At 56.3% G+C, this 20,192-nt stretch overlaps 1 protein-coding gene across 1 annotated transcript in view; it reads left to right on the forward strand.

The window, feature by feature from the left end:
• Positions 1-19,852, forward strand: part of PNPLA7 (patatin like phospholipase domain containing 7) — a 64,729-nt gene extending 44,877 nt beyond the window's left edge. Inside the window, 15 exon segments of the mRNA XM_045563775.1 lie at positions 6,078-6,141; positions 6,611-6,779; positions 7,901-8,083; positions 8,794-8,912; positions 14,026-14,182; positions 15,854-15,970; positions 16,142-16,211; positions 16,741-16,857; positions 17,494-17,642; positions 17,990-18,032; positions 18,035-18,081; positions 18,156-18,266; positions 18,445-18,529; positions 19,318-19,418; positions 19,564-19,852. Of these exon segments, the coding sequence (XP_045419731.1) occupies positions 6,078-6,141; positions 6,611-6,779; positions 7,901-8,083; positions 8,794-8,912; positions 14,026-14,182; positions 15,854-15,970; positions 16,142-16,211; positions 16,741-16,857; positions 17,494-17,642; positions 17,990-18,032; positions 18,035-18,081; positions 18,156-18,266; positions 18,445-18,529; positions 19,318-19,418; positions 19,564-19,590 (1,559 nt within the window). The 3' untranslated portion in view covers positions 19,591-19,852.
• The last annotated feature ends 340 nt before the right edge of the window (positions 19,853-20,192 follow it).

Genomic DNA, 20,192 nt, shown 5'->3' on the forward strand with positions numbered 1-20,192 from the left:
CCCCCAGCCTGTCCTTGTCCTCAGTGCAGAGACCCCCCAGCCTGTCCATGTCCTCAGTACAGAGACCCCCCCAGCCTGTCCTTGTCCTCAGTGCAGAGACCCCCTAGCCTGTCCTTGTGTTCTCAACCTGCTGCTCCTCTGTTCGATTGGATACTATGGTGGATGGCCGGGGCCTCAGTTGGGGTCAGGTGACTTTGGTGGTGTTTTCAAATTACTGGTAGCTACTACATTTGCATCTTCAAGAACAAGAAATTGAGGTTCCTGAGAAAGCTTGGGGACTCTCAGAATCATGAGATATTTTGTATTCTTTTTAACACTTTATTTACAAGTTTTTATGGGTTGTGGGTAACCCTGATGATAGACAGTGTATCACTTCTCTGTGGTTTGGTTGTACTAAAACTTTAAGAGTTGTCTCTGGGCCGGGCGCGGTGGCTCACGCCTGTAATCCTAGCACTCTGGGAGGCCGAGGCGGGCCGATTGTTTGAGCTCAGGAGTTCGAGACCAGCCTGAGGAAGAGCAAGACCCCGTCTCTACTAAAAATAGAAAGAAATGATTTGTACAGCTAAAAATCTATATAGAAAAAAAAAAATTAGCCGGGCATGGTGGCGCATGCCTGTAGTCCCAGTTATTCGGGAGTCTGAGGCAGTAGGATCGCTGGAGCCCAGGAGTTTGAGGTTGCTGTGAGCTAGGCTGACGCCACGGCACTCACTCTAGCCCAGGCAACAGAGTGAGACTCTGTCTCAAAAAAAAAAAAAAAAAAGAGTTGTCTCTGCAAAATGATATAATAATGAATGCAATGAGTATGGTATAATTATTATGAAACAGTATACCATGATAAGACTATGCAGTGCCATGTTAAAATGCTCTCCACCTGAGACAGACATTTGATAATAGAAAACATTAAATAAATGCCAAAAAAAGATTTATAAAACTGAAAGATATTATTACTATTATCTAATATTTAAAAGTTATTCTCAAAATTCAAGTTTAAAACACATAAAGCACTCATCGCCTCCTTTGATAGTCTTGATCTTTGTTTCCTGATGGATGTTCAGATGTGTGTAGAAAATTCCACTCGTTTCCACAGACAGCTGGCGGATTGCTCAGAGTGCAGCCAAAGCATCTTCAGGTTGCACAGTGGAGTGTTGTAAAATTCCCTTTTTAAATCTTTTTATTTTGAAATAATTGTAGAATCACAGGAAATCATAAAATAGTAAAGAGAGAGCCCACGTGCCCTTCACCTAGGTCCCAGTGGTAACATCTTACGTAGCAATATCAGGACCAGAAAACTGGCATTTGTACAATCTGTAGACCTACGTGAGGTTTCACTAGTTTTTGTGTGTGTGTGTGAGTGTGCGTGTTCTGTGCCGTTTTGGCACGGGCGTAGGTTTCCGCAGCTGGCCCCATCCAGAGACGCGTCAGCCCACCTCGAAGTTGCCCCTCCCCCAACAGCCCCACTCACTGGCAGCCACATGTTCCTTCTCCATCTCTGTAATTTTGTCATTCTGAGAAAGTTATAAAAATGGAATCGGGCTGGGCACAGTGGCGCACGCCTGTGATCCCAGCACTTTGGAAGGCTGAGGCAGAGGATCACTTGAGCCCAAGAATTGGAGGCTGCAGTGAGCTACAGTGACACCACTGCACTCCAGCCTGGGTGACAGAGTGAGAGACTCTGTCTCCAAAAAAAAAAAAAAAAAGGAATCGTACCATAATATTGTGTGTGGCCTTTGGGACTGAATTGGTTACTCAGAATGATGCTAAGTGTCAAGAGCTCATGCCTCCCTGTTGCTGAGGAATGTCCCATCGTGTGGATGCCCACGGTTGCTTTGCCCCCTCAGGTTGTGTGGGTCGTTTCTGGTTCGGTGGTGTTAGGAATAAGGCTGCTGTGATTGTTTGGGTAATGGATGTTGTGTGCACATATGTTTTCATTTCTCTGGGGTAAATGCCCAAGAGTATGATAAGTATGTGTGTGTTTAGTTTTTTATAGGACGCTGCCACACTGTCTTCCAGAGTTTCCAGCAGCAATGCATAAACATCCTCACCAGGCTCTGTTGTCAGTCCTTTTTTTTAAGAAATGGGGTCTTGCTATATTGCCCAGGCTAGACTTGAACTCCTGGGCTCAAGTGATCCTCCTGCCTCAGCATCCCTAGTAGCTGGGACTACAGGCAGTGCCACAGTGCCCAGCTTACAGTGATTGCTCTTTTTCTTATTTTAGCTGTTCTGATAGGTATGTAGTGGTAGCACATCACAATTTAATTTGCTTTTCTCTAGTAGTGCATGATGAAGATGCACATTTTACTGTCTTTATTTTCTTGGGTGAAATGTCTGTTCATACCTTTTGCATGTTTTCTAACTGGACTGTTTGTTTTCTTACTGTTGAAGTTTTTCTTTCTTTTTTTTAGTGACAAAAATCATGTATTCTTTTTTAAAAAAATAGATTTATATTTTTTAGCAGTTTTAGGTTCACAGCAAAATAGAAAGGAAGGTACAGGGAGTTCCCATCTACTCCCTTCCCCCTCACACGTACAGGCCCCGGCTGGAGTGGAGCGTTTGCTGCAACCGGTGCACCCACACTGACTGGTCATCACCACCCAGGGTCCACCGTTTGCCTGCGTTCACTCTTGCTGATGCACATTCTGCACAGGTTTGAACACGTATGGTGACACGTATCCACCATTACGGTGTCACGCGGAGCAGTTTCCCAGCCCTAAAGACCCTCTGTGTTCTGCCTGTTCATCCCTCCCTCCCCACTGATCTGCTGCTGTCTCCGTGGTTTTGCTTTCCCAGAAAGACACAGAGTTGGAGTCAGCGGCGCGCGTCCTTTTCAGATGGGTTTCTCCCATTTAGTGACCTGCATTTACGTTGCCCCCACGCCTTTTGCTGGCTTGATAGCTCATTTCTTTTCGATGCTGAATAATATTCCGCTGTCCGGCTGTAGCACAGTTCAATGTTCCCTTCATCTACTGAAGGACATCTTGGTTGCTTCCCAGTTTGGGCAATTAGGAATAAAGCTGCTATAAAAATCCGTGTGTAGCTTTTTGTGTGAACGTAAGTTTTCAACTCATTTGGGTAAATACCAAAGAGCATATTGCTGGATGATGTGGTACAGTATGTTTAGTTTTGGAAGACATTGCCAGCTGTCTTCCAAAGTGGTTGTACCTTTTCCCACCAGCGGCGAGTGGGGCGTCCCGGCGTCCACACCTTCCCGGCCCCTGGCTTTGTCGGTGTTCTGGACTGGGCCGTTCCGACGGGTGTGCGTTGGTGTCTCAGTGCTGCGTTAGCCTGCGTTTCCCTGATGACCCGTGACAGGAGCCTCTTTCCGTGTGCTGATCCTCCCTCTGTGGCGCCTGCTCTGCTGAGGGATCTTCTCAGATCTTTGGCTCGTTTTTTAACCATGTTGTTTACTTGTTAAGTTTTAGCTTTTTTACAGGTTTTGGGTAACAGTCCTTCATCAGATGTGTCTTTTGCAAATATTTTCTCCCACCTGGGGCTTGTCCTCTCAGTCTCTTGACGGTGTCTTCACAAAGCAGAAGTTTTTAACGTAAGGGAGGCCCGGCTTGTCAGTTCCCTGTCGTGGGTCGTGCCTCCGGCGTCCTATCTGAGCAGTCGTTGCCAAACCTGAAGTTATCTGGATTTTCTGTGAGGTTGACTTCTAGGAGTTTCATAGTTTTCATTTCACATTTAGGTTTGTGATCCACTTTGAGTTAATTTTTGTGAAGGGTGCAAGGTCTGTGTCTAGATTCGTTTTTGCACGTCGATCCCCAGTTGTTCCTGCACCGTCTGTTGGCAAGACTGTCTTTTCCCTGTTGTAGTGATTGCCTCAGCTTCTGTGTCAAAGATTAGTTGACTGCATTGCTGCGGGTCTATTTTGGGGTGTGGCTTGCTTTTTTATTCTTTCAATGCTATCTTTTGATGAACAGAAGTTCTTGATTCTAATATATGGGCTAATTTATCAATTTTTTCCTATATGGTTACTGCTTTTTGTGTTTTATTAAAAAAATGTAATCCTGTCCCCAAGTCATAATGTTCTTGTAAAAACTTTATTGTTTTAGCTTTCCTTTTAAACGTACGGTCTACCTGGGGTTGATTCTGGTCATGGTGTGAGGTGGAAGTCCAGATCCGTTCTTTTCCGTGGGGGTGTTTGCAAGGCAGGTCTGCTGCGCTCCGGCCGTGAGCTTGCCTGTGTCTGATGGTCCTGGCCCTCTGCTGCCACGGCAGGTCACACCGCGCAGGTGCGCTGCTCACAGACAGCAAGGGACAGCAGGAGCCTCGACGCACTGCCAGCCGGACCCCAGGCTCAGGGAAGCTGCTGAGGACCCTGGAAAGCAGCCCACCCGGGTTTCACAGCCAGGGCAGCATGGCCCACTGGGCTGGAGCGTTGCGAAACACCGTGTCTGGGGGGCTGGGACAGAGCTGTCCCGCCCGTCCCTCCCCACCTCTGCGTGTTGCCCCCTGGCACGGTCTACAGTTGTTCTTGAGAACTGCAAGTGAGACATAGGGGAGAACTAGGTGAGTCCAGGGCCACCTGGAGCCCTGTCCTGCCATTTCCAGGTGACCCAGAACTCTCGTTTTGAAAGACCAAACCTGGCCCACCGTGCAGCTGCCTCACCTTCACCGTGACTCGGTCACCCTCGCTTCCGAGAGGGTTTTACTGACTGAATGAAAGCCGATAATCATTTTATTCTAGCACTTTGAAGGTGTCTTTCCATTTTCCTCTGGTTTCCAGAATTTGGGAAAGAAGCTGTTTGGCAGTCAAGCCGGCAGGGTTGCCCAGGCCAGAGCAGGCTTGGGACCGTGGCCTGACTGATGTCTGCTTCAGCCACACCCACAGAACTGGAGCCTGGTGGTGCTGACCCCTCTCCTGCCTTCCGGAAGGCTGGCTTCGCAGGAGGCGCAGGTCTCCCCGGCCTGGCCTGTGCCACCTTGCTCCCCTGGGCTTCCCCACGGAGCACCTGCAGGCCCGTAGCAGACTCCTCCAGGAGTGGGGTGGTCAGTGCAGCCAGACCAGCAGGAACTGAGCCCATGCCCGGGAACCCAGAGGTCCCTGAATAGCCCCTGAGAGCCTTCCCAGTCCAGGGGGGCCCAGAGCCACAGACGTCCATTGTGGGGTAGGTGGGGCCAAGCTGGGGTCCCTGAGGGCCTCAGGCCAGCAGCTTCATTTTCCTGCGTCTGGACGTGGCCTGTCTCGTCCTGGGTGGCTCCTGGGGCCGAGAGATGGAGCTGCTCGTGCCTCACCCCACCTTGCAGCGCTCCCGCCCTGCAGGCCCTTCTTGTCTTGTGCTGGGGTGGAGGAGAAGACACTGCTGTGTGGCTCCCGACTCAAGGGTCTCACTCCAACCTGCTGGCCAGGCAGGGCAGCCCCACCAGGGTCCCTGCCCTCCCCAGCCTCCCTGGGAGGAGCAGCCTGTCACCTGCCCAGTGTGCATGTGGTGGAAATCAGCCGTGTTTCAGCAGGGCTCACGCAGGTGTGACGCTGCAGTCCCAGCTTTCCACGCACAGCACTGGTCTTCCGGGTCCTTTCCCCAGGGGGAGGGTGCTCTTCCTCGACGGCCAGGGCACAGTGGGCAGCGCTGCCTGTCTCGTCCTGGCTTTTCTCCCGAGCCTCTGACGGGTTGTCTGCGGATGCTCTCTGCTGCTTGAGCAGGCCCTGACGGCTGCCTGTGGGGACAGCGGCACGCTGATTTTAGGGACATACAGCGTGAAAAGAGAGGGCATCTCGACATCGGTGAGCTTCAGCATGTTGGAATCCCGCCAGCCTCGCTGATCTGGATTTGGGAAATTGCATTATCTCGTGGGGTAGAACCTTCCCTGCCTGCAACACGCAGTCAGGGATGCAGAGATTCGACTCCTCTGAGGTTCAGGGAGGCTGCCTGGGGGTCTCTCAGGGCAGGGGGGTCTCTCAGGGCAGGGGGCGGCTGCCTCAGGCCACAGGCACTTCTTCCGAGGTAGGAAAAAGACGTGGCAGTTGCTTTCGAGGGAACAGACCCTCAGGACAGGAGTGGATGCTGTCATCAGCCTGGTCTGTCCTCGGAGGGGCTGCTAGGACACGTCTCCCTGATCGGTGGTTGTGTTTTCAGGCCCAACCCTGCGGCTGACCAGCGACAACATAAAACAGCGCCTTGGCTCTGCTGCTCTGGACAGGTGTGTGGCGGTCAGTGCCCGTTTGGCCCCACGTAGCAGACAGCCTGGCAGGCCCCAGCTCCCTGCACTTAGCCAGGCACGCCCTGGCTGCTCCACGGCCAGCCACACCGCAGTGCCGGCGGCAGTGACGCCACTTGCAGCACTCGGCACACGCTGGGCTACTGTAACCTACTGGTCACGGTCAGGCCTCCCGGGGGACCTCCAGACCCTCCCTGCTGCTTGGGCAGCCTGCGCCTCACCCTGTCCTGACAGCCCCACACAGAGCCCCAACCCCGGGGCTCCGCTGCAGCCCTGTGCAATGGTCCCGTTGCTAGATGACTCACCAAGGACTAGGGACAGCTGGGAGTGCTGGGCGGTGGCTGGTCCTGGCCCTCTGCTGCCACTTTTGGAGGGGGACACATGCTCCCTGGGGAGTGGGCCTCCTGGGCGCCTCCCACGGAGAGTGAGGCCCTCCCTCTGCGCCGTGCAGCACCCACGAGTACCGGCTGTCCAGCTGGCTGGGCCAGCAGGAAGACATCCACCGGATCGTGCTGTACCAGGCGGACGGCACACTCACGCCCTGGACTCAGCGCTGCATCCGGCAGGCTGACTGCATCCTCATCGTGGGCCTGGGTGAGCAGGAGCCCACGGTGGGCGAGGTGAGCAGTGGGCGTGGGCTGGGGAGCCCCTCTCTCCTCAGAGCCCTCTGCTTCTCGTTTCCTTTGAGTGAAATATTTCAGGAACTCAGAAAAAGACAGTAAGAGCTAACACCCGGACATCTGCTTCCCATGCTTTAAAACCGTTTTGCTGCATTTGCCCCTGGTGGTGGCTTCACAGAGCAGGGCAGGTGCCCTGAGTGCCCACTGACCCCAGGTGGCCTCTTTGAAGTCAGAGCCTCTGTCCGTCTTCCGCATTTTTATAACGTGTGCATAAAGCACTGTTTTATAGGCTTGAAATTTTATATAAACAGTGTCCTATTTTATATACTTCTGAAATTTCCTTTTCTCCTCACTGCTGAGGGTTCTGAGCTTTGTCCACGTTTCACGTGTGCGGCTGTGGCTGTCCCCTGAGTGTCCTCCCGCCTCTGCGTTCTCAGCGCTGGCTGTGACATCCTTTCATGGGATACCTTCCCGGTGGGCTACCAAGCCACAGGGGCTGTGTCCCAGGGTTCCCCGATGTCACCAGCATGCCTTTTTGGCCGCTGTGCAGTTTTTACCTGTGCCATGGGTGCGGGTGCAGCCTTTCACGTCCTTCCCAGGCCTGTGCGTTTCCTCCAGCTTCGCGGGTGTGGAATGGGGTCCCCCTCCCCTCCCTCTGCTCCCTGCTGTGCTCTCCTCATGAGCTTCTTCGGCCTCTCTGGTCCTGGGGCGGCTAAGAATTCCTCATCTCTCATGTCTTGAGAAGGTGAGTGCTGGAAAACCATGTCATCTGAAAAGGTGGTGTGGTCACAAGGCCGTGTTAGAGAAGCAGCAGGAGGAGGTGCCCCCGGCCTGCACGCCCCCAGCACCCTGGCAGGCAGGCTGACCTTGCCCGGCCCACGCTGGGCAAACCCTGTGGTCGGAGCTTCACTGGCCCTGAGATAAGCTGCGCCACGGCCACGCTGCTGCGGAGAACCAAGGGGCCGCTCTGGAACTTGCCTCGGGCCTCTGTGCCGTGTGGGGCTGGTCCTGAGCAGGTCTGCAGTGTGGGCCTGGGTGGACGGCCTTGCCTGGCCTCCAGCCCCGTGCCGCCCCCCGCGCCCTCGGGCTCAGGCTGGCTGATGCCGGGCCCTGCTCCCCAGCTGGAGCGCATGCTGGAGAACAGGGCCGTGCGCGCCCAGAAGCAGCTGGTCCTGCTGCACAGGGAGGAGGGGCCGGCGCCAGCCCGGACCGTGGAGTGGCTCAACATGCGGAGCTGGTGCTCCGGCCACCTGCACCTCCGCTGCCCACGCCGCGTCTTCTCCAGGAGGAGCCTGCCCAAGCTGGTGAGACCTGGGTGCCGGTGGCGGGGCCAGCCCGGCGGGGACTCTGGGCCTCTGCTTGCTTCCTGCTTGCATGGTTTGTTTCCCTGGACTTTCAAAATACTCCTACAGTCTCTCTCTGATGTTCTACCATCTGAGCTCTCTGGGGTTCTGATTACGATGGTTTTTCACCTCTCCACGTGCTTGTGAACTTTGGTCACTAGCTTGCGTTGGCTTGATCTCGACCTTCGGGATTCTTGTGGCCACAGCGTGGTGACGCGCCCTGCAAATGAAGGCATGAGCTCGAGGGGCACCCCTGCAAGACAGGCCTGACAGGGCCCAGAGCAAGTCCTGAGCCCTTTACCTGGGGGCCTAGTGCAGAGGCAGCCCACGTGCTGCAGCCCCTGCTCCTGCGCACGGGGGACAGTCCTGGGGCCGCATGGCAGCCCGGGATCCCGTGCCCTCGAGGGCACCGTCTGCTGCAGGGCCGGAGGGTGTGGGGATCCCATGGGCAGGGCTCTGTGGTCCGGTGGTCCCTCTGGGCCTGCTCATCCACCCATGTGCCCTCTGCTGACACCCGCCCAGCTGAGGTGCTGGCAGGGTAGTACCGGACAGACCCTGCCATGTCCTGGAGGGCATCAGGGGTCAGACATGGAGGAAACTCACCCTCGTCGAGTCAGCAGGGCTGGGGTCCTGCCCCAGCCCTGAATCTGCATCTGCTGCTCCTCCCCCAGATGGAGATGTACAAGCGCGTCTTCCAGAGACCCCCAGACCGGCACTCGGACTTTTCCCGCCTGGCGAGGGTGCTGACGGGCAACGCCATCGCCCTGGTCCTCGGGGGCGGGGGGGCACGGTGAGTCCCGCCCCTTCCCCCACACCACTCCTGCCGTGTGGGCGTGGGCGAGTGGTAACAGTCGCCCGTGGGTGCTGTGAAGACATGCCGCAGACCAAGAGACCCTCAGGCCACAGGTGGGCTCTGCCCCTCCAGACCCAGCCTCCAGCATGCTCAGGAGAGTCCCTGTGGGTGGGCCAGAGTGTGACCAGGCCCACGAGGTGGCTCAGTGCCTGGTGGGCCCGTCGCCCCTCTTGCCCAGAACCGCCCTGGTTTTCATTGTTGCTAATTTAGTAGAAGAAAATTTGTATCTTGTTCTGATGTCTTTGCTTTGAAGCATTTGTTTGCTTATTAGCCATTTGCATCTCTTCTTCTGAAACCTATTCTTACCCTTTCAGTCTTTCCAGGGGGCTCCTGGCAAGTTTCTTCCCATGTTGGTACACGCCGTACGGAGCCATGATCCGATTTGCTCGGGAGCTGGTGGCTTTCTGTAGTTCTTTGGACTGTTGAGTTCCTTAAAGGACTTTTAACTCAAATAACTCTGACACCACCCCCTCCTGAACTCAGTTAAAGAGAAATGCACTTGAGACAGAAGTGGGGCCGAGGGTGTCCTGAGGTGGCGGGAGGGCTGTGCCCGCGCCTGCTGCTGCTCCGCACCTCCCCGCATGGGGTGCCCGGGCGCCTGGACCGGTGCGAGGGCGGCACCAGGTGGCTGCTGTTGCCGGCACCTCTGCACGCGGCGCCTGGCCCTGCGGCCAGGGTTGGCTGCGGGTGAGGAGCACCCGCCTGAGGTCGCCGCTGGGGGAGGACCCAGGGCTCTTCCTGTGCGTCTGGACAGCGGGCGGCTCAGAGCAGCTGAGCCCAGACTTGGAGCTGCCCGTAGGCCAGATCTGCGGCATTTTGAATGCAAACGTGACTTTAGTCAAGGGGACACTTAGAAACCGTGTGGTTCTACGCGGCACATACAGCAGAACAGCAGCCCCCTCGCCACCCCCGCACCCGCCCCAGAGAGATCCCCGAAGTGACCACTGCCCACCTTTTTGGCTGGCTGCCTGTCTGTGGTTCTAAATAGAATCCCCATTCTGTTAATTTTTTGTTTTTTTCTGTTTTAGATCATTGACTTCGTAGCCCCTCCAGCACGCACAGAGTCTGTGCGTCTCTCTCCGCCTCTCTGGGCCCGTCTCCCTCCTTCCTGCTCATGGCCACAGTGTGGCCTGGTCACTCACGGGCCGTGTGTGCTGTTACCCAGAGCCAGCTTACAGCGTGTTGTGTCCTGTGATTGTGTCTCCTTCCTCGGAGTTGACAGTTGTCACATTTGCCATTTGCTGGGTTTTCTGGGCATTAATTCACCCACAGACACTCTGCTGCAAACACGAAGCTCTTGGCGCTCAGGCACCAGCCGTCTCCACTTAGCTCAGCGCTCCGGCTTCCTCCCATCGCCCCTGGTCGCTTTCTAACGTGTTGCTGAGATGTTGCCCCAGAATTTTCCTTCACCGCCATCTGGGAGCCACCTTTGTTTCTCTCTTGTGTTCAACTCCATCTCCTGCATTCCATGTCTTCCTCTTCCTTGATGTGCTCCTTATTTTGGTGGATACATACTCTAGAAATTTCCTTAGGAGGAGACGCGTGGAAGGAGATGCGGTTTTTGTAAGACCGTGCCTGTCAGAACACGTCCCCATTCCATTCCCACGCTCGAGTGACAGTGGGCTGGGTATGGAATTCTAGGTGGAAACAATTGTCTCCCAGAAGTTTTAACTCGTGGTTCCATTGTCTTTTCAGCTTTTGGTACAGCTGTTGACATGTGCGATGCTATCTTTGTTCATGAGGCCTGTGTTTTTCTTCTGGAACTTTGTAGGAGATCCTCTTCATTCTGGGTGTTCTGGAAGTGCACTACGCCCCTTGCTGTGGTTCTTTTTTAATCCGTTATGCTGGATTCCCAGTGGTTCTTTTCAAATTTGGAAATCTATGAACTTTGGGAGATGTTTTATTTATTTTATTTTATTTTATTTTTTTGAGGCAGAGTCTCACTCTGTTGCCCAGGCTAGAGTGCCGTGGCATCAGCCTAGCTCACAGCAACCTCAGACTCCTGGGCTCAAGTGATCCTCCTGCCTCAGCCTCCCGAGTAGCTGGGACTACAGGCATGCACCACCGTGCCCAGTTAATTTTTTCTGTATATTTTTAGCTGTCCAGATCATTTCTTGCTATTTTTAGTAGAGACGGGGTCTCGCTCTTTGGCTGAGCTCAAACTCCTGACCTCGAGTGATCCTCCCACCTCGGCCTCCCAGAGTGCTAGGATTACAGGTGTGAGCCACCACGCCCAGCTAAGATGTTTTATTTTTTGAAATAAATACCTTTTTCTTTTCTCTGTTCTCTCTTCCTAGAGCTTCTAGTGGTCAGATTTTGGGCACCCTAGATGGATCCTCTAAGTCTCATATCTTTTCCTCCCGTATTCTCCATTTCTATCTTTTTATTCTACTTTCTGGGAGATTTTCCACAAATGTATCTTCCAGTTATCTTCTCTGCTAAAGTATTTCTAATGTCTGGATGCTTCTTTCCTTTCGCAGTATTCTCTCTCTGTTTCATTAATCCAATATCACATTTCTGAGAATGTCGACGGCAGGTTTTTACTTGTGCGCTTGCGTGCTTGCTGAAGCTTGCACCATGCCCCTGTTTGTGTCTGGCGTGTCCACTCAGCGCAGCGTGTCTGAGACGTGCCTGTGTCCCTGATCACGTCGGCAGCGGTGCTGCTGAGGGGTGCTCCACATAACCGCACTTCGCATATCCCACTTCCTGTTGATGGAAATCAGGTTGTTTTCTGGTTTTGGTTATTATGAACACAACTATTATAACCATTCTTGTGCAAATCTGTTGGTGGACATATGTGCTCTTTCATCTTAGGCAAATCCTGGGAGTAGAATGACCTACTCATGGGGTCATTGTACCATTTTACACCTCCACCCGTGATAGAGTTCCTAGTTGCCCACGTTCTTGCCAACCCTTGATACTGTCAATTTTTGTTTGTTTGTTTTGAGACAGAGCCTCCCTCTGTTGCCCCGGCTAGAGTGCAGTGGCATCATCACAACTCACTGCAGCCTCAAACTCCTGGGCTCAAGCCATCCTCCTGCCTCAGCCTCCCAGAGTGCTGGGATTATAAATGGTAGATGATGTATTTTCCCCTTAATCTGTTAATGTGTGAATTACATTGATTTTCATGTTAAAACTAATGTTATGTTCTTGGGATAGACCCATGTAGTCACAATGAGTTAGCCTATTTGTATATTCCTAGATTCAGTTTGAATTGGAGTGACACTTGACTGAATTGTCCTTTCTTGAAATATCTTTGCTGGCTTTGGTATGACAGCTTGTTTGCTGGCTTCGTAAATTGAGGTGGGAAATGCTTCTTTCCTAATCTCTGGAGAGTTTTATGTAAAATTTATGTTACTTTTTCCATATATGTTTAGTAGAATTCAGTGGTGAGACCATCTGGACATGAAATTCTCTTTGTAGGGACTTAAAAGTTAAAGATGCATTTTCTTTAATTGTTACCACGCTATTCAGATGTTCTGTTTCTCGTGTTAGTTTTGGTAAGTTAGGTTTTTCTAGGGATGTGTCCGTTTGATCTTAATGTATTTATAGCATGACATCGTTCCCAGTAGCCTCTTATCTCTTTAGAGAAAGTGTCTGTACTGACGTCCCCTTTTCATTCCTGACATTACCAATTGAGGCCTTTTGTCCTTTTATTTTCTTTCCTTGGCCAGTGTTACCGGAGGTATCAGCTGAATTAGTCCTTTCAATCCACCAGCTTTGATCACTGTTGATCCTCTTATTGTATGTTTGTTTTTTGGTTCTTTAATTTGTGCTCTTTGTTATTTCCTTAATTTTACTTTCTGATTTAAATGGTTCTTGATTCTTAACTTGTGGGCCAGCAGACATTGTCTGTGAAGGACCCGCTCGAAGGACAGACGAGTCAGGGCTGTCTGTCTGTTGCCCCTGTGATGGCAACATGCCTCTTCTCAGGCTGGCTCAGAGAGTTTTTTCTCTGCCTTGGGCTTTCAGCAATGCAGAAATGGTTTTCTTTGATTTATGCTTAGAGTTTATAATGCTTCTTGAATCTGAGGCTTGACGTCTGTCATCAATTCTAAAAATACCCAAAAGTTACCTCTTCAGATACTGCTCTGTCCTGTCCCCTCTCTGTGGCTCAGATGACACGTCAATGAGACCTTGCTCCAGATCCCGTATGTTTCGTGCTCCTGGACGTGTTTCGTAAGAGAACATTTTACACGTTCCATCCCTTCGATGCTTTGTGATTCGACGAATGTTTTCTCCCGATCTGTCTTCTGTGCCACCATTTCTCTCGCACGCTGGTCCAGTTTGCTGTTAAACTCATTCATTGAGCTTCTCATCTCAGTAATTTTATTTTCCCCTACTTCCAGAATTTCTATTTGATTTTACTCCAAAATTATCAATTTTGTCTTTAATTCCTTGAACTTTTTAAAAAGGCTTAAGCCTGAGTTTGTAGTGATACTACATATGGTTCTTTTTTATTGTGTTAAAATATACACAACATAAACTTTACCATTTTAACCGTTTTCCAGTGTACAGTTAAATACATTCACAATGTCGTATAACTATCTCTACTATCCATTTCCAAATGGGCTTATCTGGGCCAACTCTAAGTCCACTGCTATTGTCTGTTTTTCTTACGGTCTTATGGTCTCTTCTCCTCATACGACGGGTGGTTTCTGGTTGCGTGGTGTACATTCTATAGGACAGTGGTGGCGGGCATTGGAGGCTCTGGGTGGGAACCCCAGCCCCAGTTCAAGGTGACGAGAAGCTGGCCTCCTGGCCTACATGTGCTGCGCTCCCCAGGACCCTCCTCACCTGCCCGGCACACGACCTGGTGTAGGGGCAGCAGGTGCTTGTGGGTAGAAGAGGCCAGTGCTGGTCGCCTCTTGGGGCACCCTCCCCACCCCGTCCCCACCGTCACCCAGGGCCTCCACAGAGCAGCCAGGATCCCTCTCTGAATCAGTGTCTTGGCCTGTGCAGGAGTCGGGAGCTGAGGACGAGCAGGCGGGCTGTGGGTGGCCACCCCTCTGGGTGCTCACTCCCTGCTCTGTGTCCCTGGCTGGTGCAGAGGCTGTGCCCAGGTGGGCGTCCTCAGGGCCCTGGCAGAGTGCGGCATCCCTGTGGACATGGTTGGAGGCACGTCCATCGGGGCCTTCATGGGCGCCCTGTACTCTGAGGAGCGGAGCTACAGCCAGATGCGCATCTGGGCCAAGCAGTGGGCCGAGGTGAGCAGGTGCCAACCATGCTCCCTGGGGCCCAGCTCCAGGTCAGGCTGGTACTGTGGGGGCCACGAGGACAGGGGGCCCGTGGCCTTGCCCCTGCATGTGGCTCTGCCGGGCTCCGGCCCCTCAGGTCTCCGAGACCATGTGGGGGCCCAGGGCAGCAACGAGAAGGAGAGGGTGTGGGTTGTGGTGGGCGGTGGCCCAGCGACTGGGGGCAGCCTGGGGGCCAGAGCCAGCCAAGGAGAGCAGACTGTACTCATGGGCCGCAGGGCAGGGAGCAGCCGGGGACACTGGCTGGTGGTGGCAGGCGGGCGGGGGCGGGTGTAGTCTGGCCTTGTGAGAAATGGATGTCAGAGTAAAGCACCAAATACGGAATCAAAGAAAACAGATGGAACAGGCTGCCCCGAGGAGCTGAGGGCCAGTAGGCCGGGCTCGCGGCTCCCGCAGGCGCAGCGTCCCTGCCCTCAGTGCTGTGCTCGCTTTTGTGAACAAAACAGAGCCCTGGTTGAAATCATGAGTGGGATCAAAAGTGTTTGTGTTCTCCTTTTAAAAGAAAAGAAACTTTGTCATCCTGTAGGCAGCGGCCGCTCTCAGGGCAGGCGCGTGGCTGCTCCCCGTGGCCTGGGGCTGCTGGAGCCCTAGCCAAGGTCCCCAAGGCCACGCCACTGACTCCCTTCACTGCTCCAGAAATGTTTCTTTCCCTAAAATGAGCAACCTGGTTACCCCAGTGTGGCCACTCCTGAGATAGGGCCTGGGGGCTGGTGCTAGGGAGCCAGGCGTGGGAACAGTCAGGGCTCTTGGGCTGGTCCCACTGTCCTGGCTGTGGTGGGCCACGGGGGCCTGCCAGGGCGACCCCCTGCAGGCCACGTGCTGAGCTGGGCGGTGCGGGCGCCCCTGGCTGCATCCCGCAGGCCCCTCTGGTGCTGCAGGGCTTTCTCGGGGAGCACTGGGGCCGCGCGTGTGTGCCCTCCGCACGGCACTCTGCACTCTGTGCACGTCCAGCCACCCTCTCCCCTCCTGTTTGGCCCGTGAACCTGGCGCACGGTGGCAGGGAGGACCCTTCCTCACCACCCCACCTCCCAGTGTGAGGCTGGTCCGAGTCCTCTCACCCAGCTTCTGACCTGCCCCGCTGCACTGAAGGATGGGCCTTGGCCTGCCCAGGAGGAGCCACTGAGAGAGAGCAGGGCTGGGCGATGGCCCCATCCCTGGGCCATGGGAGCACCCCAGGTGGTGGAGTGTGGGGCCAGAGAGCTCCCTGCGCACCTGGGGGAATCCCCACCAGGTCCCGCTAGTGCCTGTTGCTGGGCCCTGGCAATTGGCCCTGAGCTCCCCTCCCCCCACACTCCCAGCGCTGGGCCTGTGCTGGGCCTCACCCCAAACCCCGCCGGGTGCTCCCTCCACTCCGCAGGCAAACCTGCGAAGGTCCAGGGCGAGACTACAAGGCCTGCCTAGGTCAGGAAGGGACAGGGGCAGGGGCTGCATCCTAGCTTCCAGGGCCTGGGGCCATCCACCGGCCTCTGCCCACCCTGCAGCTCCAGCTCACGGCATGCACAGCCCTGAGACCCCGGGCAGGGGCTGCAGGTGCTCCCATACTCCCATGCGTGTACCCACTTTCCTGCTCCAGCAAGGCCTGCGGGCATGAGCCCCTCTGCAGAGGCCTCTGTGTGCCCCTAGGATGTGACGTCGATGGTGAGGGCCGTGCTGGACCTGACCTACCCCATCACATCCATGTTCTCCGGAGCCAGCTTCAACCGCACCATCTGTAGCATCTTCAAGGACAAGCAGATTGAGGTGTGTCCCCCAGCCCAGACAGGCCACCCTCCGGAGCCCACACAGGCCCCCTGGCCCGTGACCATACGCCCCGCGGCACTGGGCGCCCTCTTGCTCCACCCCCTGCCCCACGTTCACCCGGCCCTGGGTCAGCTTCCCCGGACATGGGTGCATCTGAGCCCCCTCCCACAGGACCTGTGGGTGCCCTACTTCGCCATCACCACTGACATCACAGCCTCGGCCATGTGGGTCCACACGGATGGTGAGAACGCCGCACACATGCAGCCAACTTGGGTGCTAGGCACAGCCCAGGGACAGTCGGGTGGCCCCATGAGGCTGGGGGAGGCACCAGGGGTCTCCAAGGAGGCAAAGGCATGGGGAGATCTGCACACGAGGATGGGCAGCCTCTGCCCCAGGCACCACAGTAGGGTGAGGACAATGAGCAGGAGGCCAGAGGGGTGGACTGGAGACCCCAGGAGAGAGGAGAGAGAGGGCACACTCGGTCCTGGGGTCGGGGCACGCTCAGATCTGGGGTGAGGGGCACAGAGTAGTGGGAACACCTGAGCCTGGTACACAGTGTGTTGTGACCCCAGAGAAAGACCTCACTCCTGTTTAGCCTCCTGGACCCTTACCCTCGCCTAGGAAGAGCTCTGTGGTAGCTTCTTTCCAGGCTGGTGCCCTGCCCTAGAGGTGGCACCTGCTGGCTCTCAGACCCACCAAGGTGAGGACCTCACCCCTGGGTCCAGGGCAGGAACCTCCTGTGGGTAACCAAAGGCTCCCCCTGCCCCCAGGCTCCCTGTGGCGGTATGTGCTTGCCAGCATGTCCTTGTCAGGCTACATGCCTCCTCTCTGCGACCCCAAAGACGGACACCTACTGATGGATGGAGGCTACGTCAACAACCTCCCAGGTACTGCAGGGGGCTGGGGAGGGACCCCCGCTGGCATAAGCATGGTGTTGCCTTGGTCAGCCTGCCCCATGGCCCCTGCCATAGCTACCTCCACTCCACGAGGGCTGGGGAGGAACACGTTTTCCTTAGAGAGTGCCAAAGGAAAATGTCAGGCTGGCATCCGAGCAGGGCCTCACACGCCACTGAGAACATGCACACGCACGCACGCGCGCGCACACACACACACACACACACACACACACACACACACAGGCTCAGGACCACATGCTCCCAGCATATGGCCCTGTTTGTCAGCTCAGCAGCACGCAGAACAAAGGCCAAGTAGAGAAACCAGGAACGATTAATTCCCATCTGTGCCCATAGTCAGAGCCCAACGGCCTGCAGGTGCCAGCTTTGGTGCAGGTGAGCTCACACCTCTCACCTGTTGGACATGTGGGCACAAGGGCCCAGAACACAGTTCTGTGCACACAGCTGCCCACAGAGCTGGGCATGTGGGTCTCCTGCCTCCAATGGTGGAGAAGTGACCCCATGCCACCAGGCCCAGGCCCCAAAGAGCAAGCCCCCAGGGTTCAGTGAGGCAGGCTGTGCCCCGTCCCCTGGCTCTGCCTGGTGGTGACCAGGGCTGCTGTTCCCTAGCGGATGTGGCCAGGTCCAAGGGGGCAAAGGTGGTGATCGCCATTGATGTGGGCAGCCGGGATGAGACGGACCTCACTAACTACGGCGACGCGCTGTCTGGGTGGTGGCTGCTGTGGAAACGCTGGAACCCCCTGGCCACTAAGGTCAAGGTAGGGCTGGTGCCTGTGGGAGCTGCTCCCTACAGCACCCCTCACCACCTCCTGCCCCGTGGGCAAGGGGTGGGGAGCAGCTCAGGCTCTGAGTCCAGCAGATCTGGCTGGGGTCCCTCTATCACCAACCCTGTCCTGGCCCTGGGGGCAGTTATGGGGACAGGTGGGGAAGGGGCAGAAGCCTGAAGGTTCTGTCACTGGCTAGAATACTGCTTGAGAACGGGGTTTGGGTCCTCAGGGCCTGTCCTGCCCCCGTGCCAGTTAGGGTGGGGAAGGGGCTGGGCAGGAGGCTCAGGCAGCATGGCGGAGATCCAGGCCGCCTGGCCTACGTGTGCTGTGTCCGGCAGCTGGAGGCGGGGAAGAGTGGCGACTACTGCGAGTGCCTGCGCCCGTCGACGGCTATGGCACCCTGGACTTCGGCAAGTTCAACGAGATCTGCGTGAGTGTCGGCCATCCCCACAGGAGCAGGGCGCGGAGGCTCCCCACACCTAATGGGGGCCCTGGTGTACACAGGAAGGGGGGTACCAGCATGGGCGGGCAGTGTTCAACATCTGGGGTCGCAGTGGCGTGCTGGAGAAGATGCTACAGGACCGGCAGGGGACAGACAAGAGGAAGGCCTGTGCTGTGAGTGCCCAGCGGGAGGTCCCTGGGCCCCACACCCCACACCCCCGATTCTGGGGTGGGCAGTGGCCCTGAGGGCCTGTCTCCTGGCCTTGGCCCTCCCAGGGGAAGGATGGTGTGGGAGGGGCCTTGTGGCAGGCAGCCCCGTGGAGTGAGGTGCTCCTGTTCTGCATCGCTTCAGGTCCTCACCTGCCCCAACGCCTCCTTCACGGACCTTGCCGAAATTGTGTCTCGTATTGAGCCCACCAGGGCTGCCACGGTAGACGGTGAGTTGTCCAGCGGAAGGTGGCACTGGCAGCATGACCTTCTGACACTGTGCTGACATCCTGGGGCTGGCTGGGTCCCCACCACCCACAGGCCTGCACTCCCCACCCGCCCCGCCGCCGTCCTGCCCACCCCTGAGGCTCCACCAGCCAGGAGGCTTGGCCAGCACTCCCGTTCTGGCCAGCGCATGTCCCCACAGCAGTGGGACCATCACCACTCAGGCCTCCCCTCGTACGCCCCAAGCCCCACCCACACCACAGACCTGAGGTGGAACCATGTTGCCCCCACCCTGCCTGACCCAGCATGCCAGGAGGCCGGTTCAGTACCACGGGGCTCAGTCTCGGCCCTGCACTGAGTGTAGGCCCAGGCCCTCCCCACAGCAGGGGCCTGTCCTCGGGTGGCTGCCCCAGGGTGAAAGCCCCAGGCTTTGCGGTGACTGGGCTGGGCCTGGAGCTGCTGCTCCACAGCCCCTCTTGGAAGAGGCCTGGCCTGGGGCACCTGGTCGAGAGGGGTGAGGAGCGTGTGCCCTACTTGTCTGTGGAAGACCCAGCACCCCCCAAGTCTGGGGCCGGGTGGGCACCCTCACACGAGGCTGGGCCCCAAGGCCGACAAGACCAGGTGTGCGTGCAGCCAGCCTCCTCTCTGACTCAGCAGCCCTGGGCCTGTGTGGCCGTGTGGGCCGCTGTGCCACGGTGGGGCTCGGGGTCTGTGCCGGTGTCGTGCCGCTGTGCTTCACCTGCACCAGGCATGGCCTCAGGAGGGAGCCCATGTGGCCTCCCCTCTGCCCCAGATGAATCTGACTACCAGACCGAGTGGGAGGAGGAGCTGCTGGACGTCCCCAGGGACGCATATGCCGACTTCCAGAGCACCCCAGCCACAGGCTCTGACTTGGTGAGCTGAGGGCCCGTGTGGGGCCTGCCTCTGGGTCCTGGGCGCTGCTCCCCTTTGCAGCCTTGCTGCACTGCGGCCGCCAGTCCAGGGTCCGCCCTCCAGACCTGCCCGTCCTTCCTGCCCTCACCTTGCCTTTTGCTTCCAGGAAGATGAGCCCTCGCTTGCGCACTGACACCCCAGGCTGCTTTCCACAAACCGCCAGGGCTCCTCATCCCCTGGCTCACCGCGGACCCATCCAGAGCCCTGCGTGCCCTGCGCGAGGCCCCGCTTCCCTGCCCTGGGCTGTGTCGCGGATTGCGGCTTCCTCTCTGCACTGGCAGCCCCTGCACTCAGGCAGCAGTCCCGGGGGCTGCGAACCCCTGCGGTCCCTGAGAGATGTGGGAGCCCTGATGCTGCGGCTGGGCATGTTAATAAAGGCAGATCCAAAGGTGTATTGGGCGTGTCTCCCGTGGTGAGGTCCCTGTGGGAAGGGTCACACCAAGTTGTGCCCGATGTGGGGGGTGGCCCCGAGGCCGGACGGTCATCTGTCCTCCTCCAAAGACCTCTCTTATGGTGAAGCCTGAGACCCCAGGGCGGTAACTCCGGGCTAGCCAGGCAGGGCGCCCAGGGTCTGGGTGGAGCTGGGGTCCCCCCAAAACCAAGCCGAGCCCAAGTCTGCGGGCGTGCTCCTTTCGGTCTCGGGTCCTTAGTGGTGGAGGGGAGCCCTTTGGTTTCAGAGGGAGAAGCGCCCGCGCTGTGACCCCTGCAGATCTCAGAGCAGCGGTCGTGAGGCCC

This window comes from Lemur catta, chromosome 10 (assembly GCF_020740605.2).
Source record: "Lemur catta isolate mLemCat1 chromosome 10, mLemCat1.pri, whole genome shotgun sequence".
Classification (NCBI taxonomy): Eukaryota; Metazoa; Chordata; class Mammalia; order Primates; family Lemuridae; genus Lemur; species Lemur catta.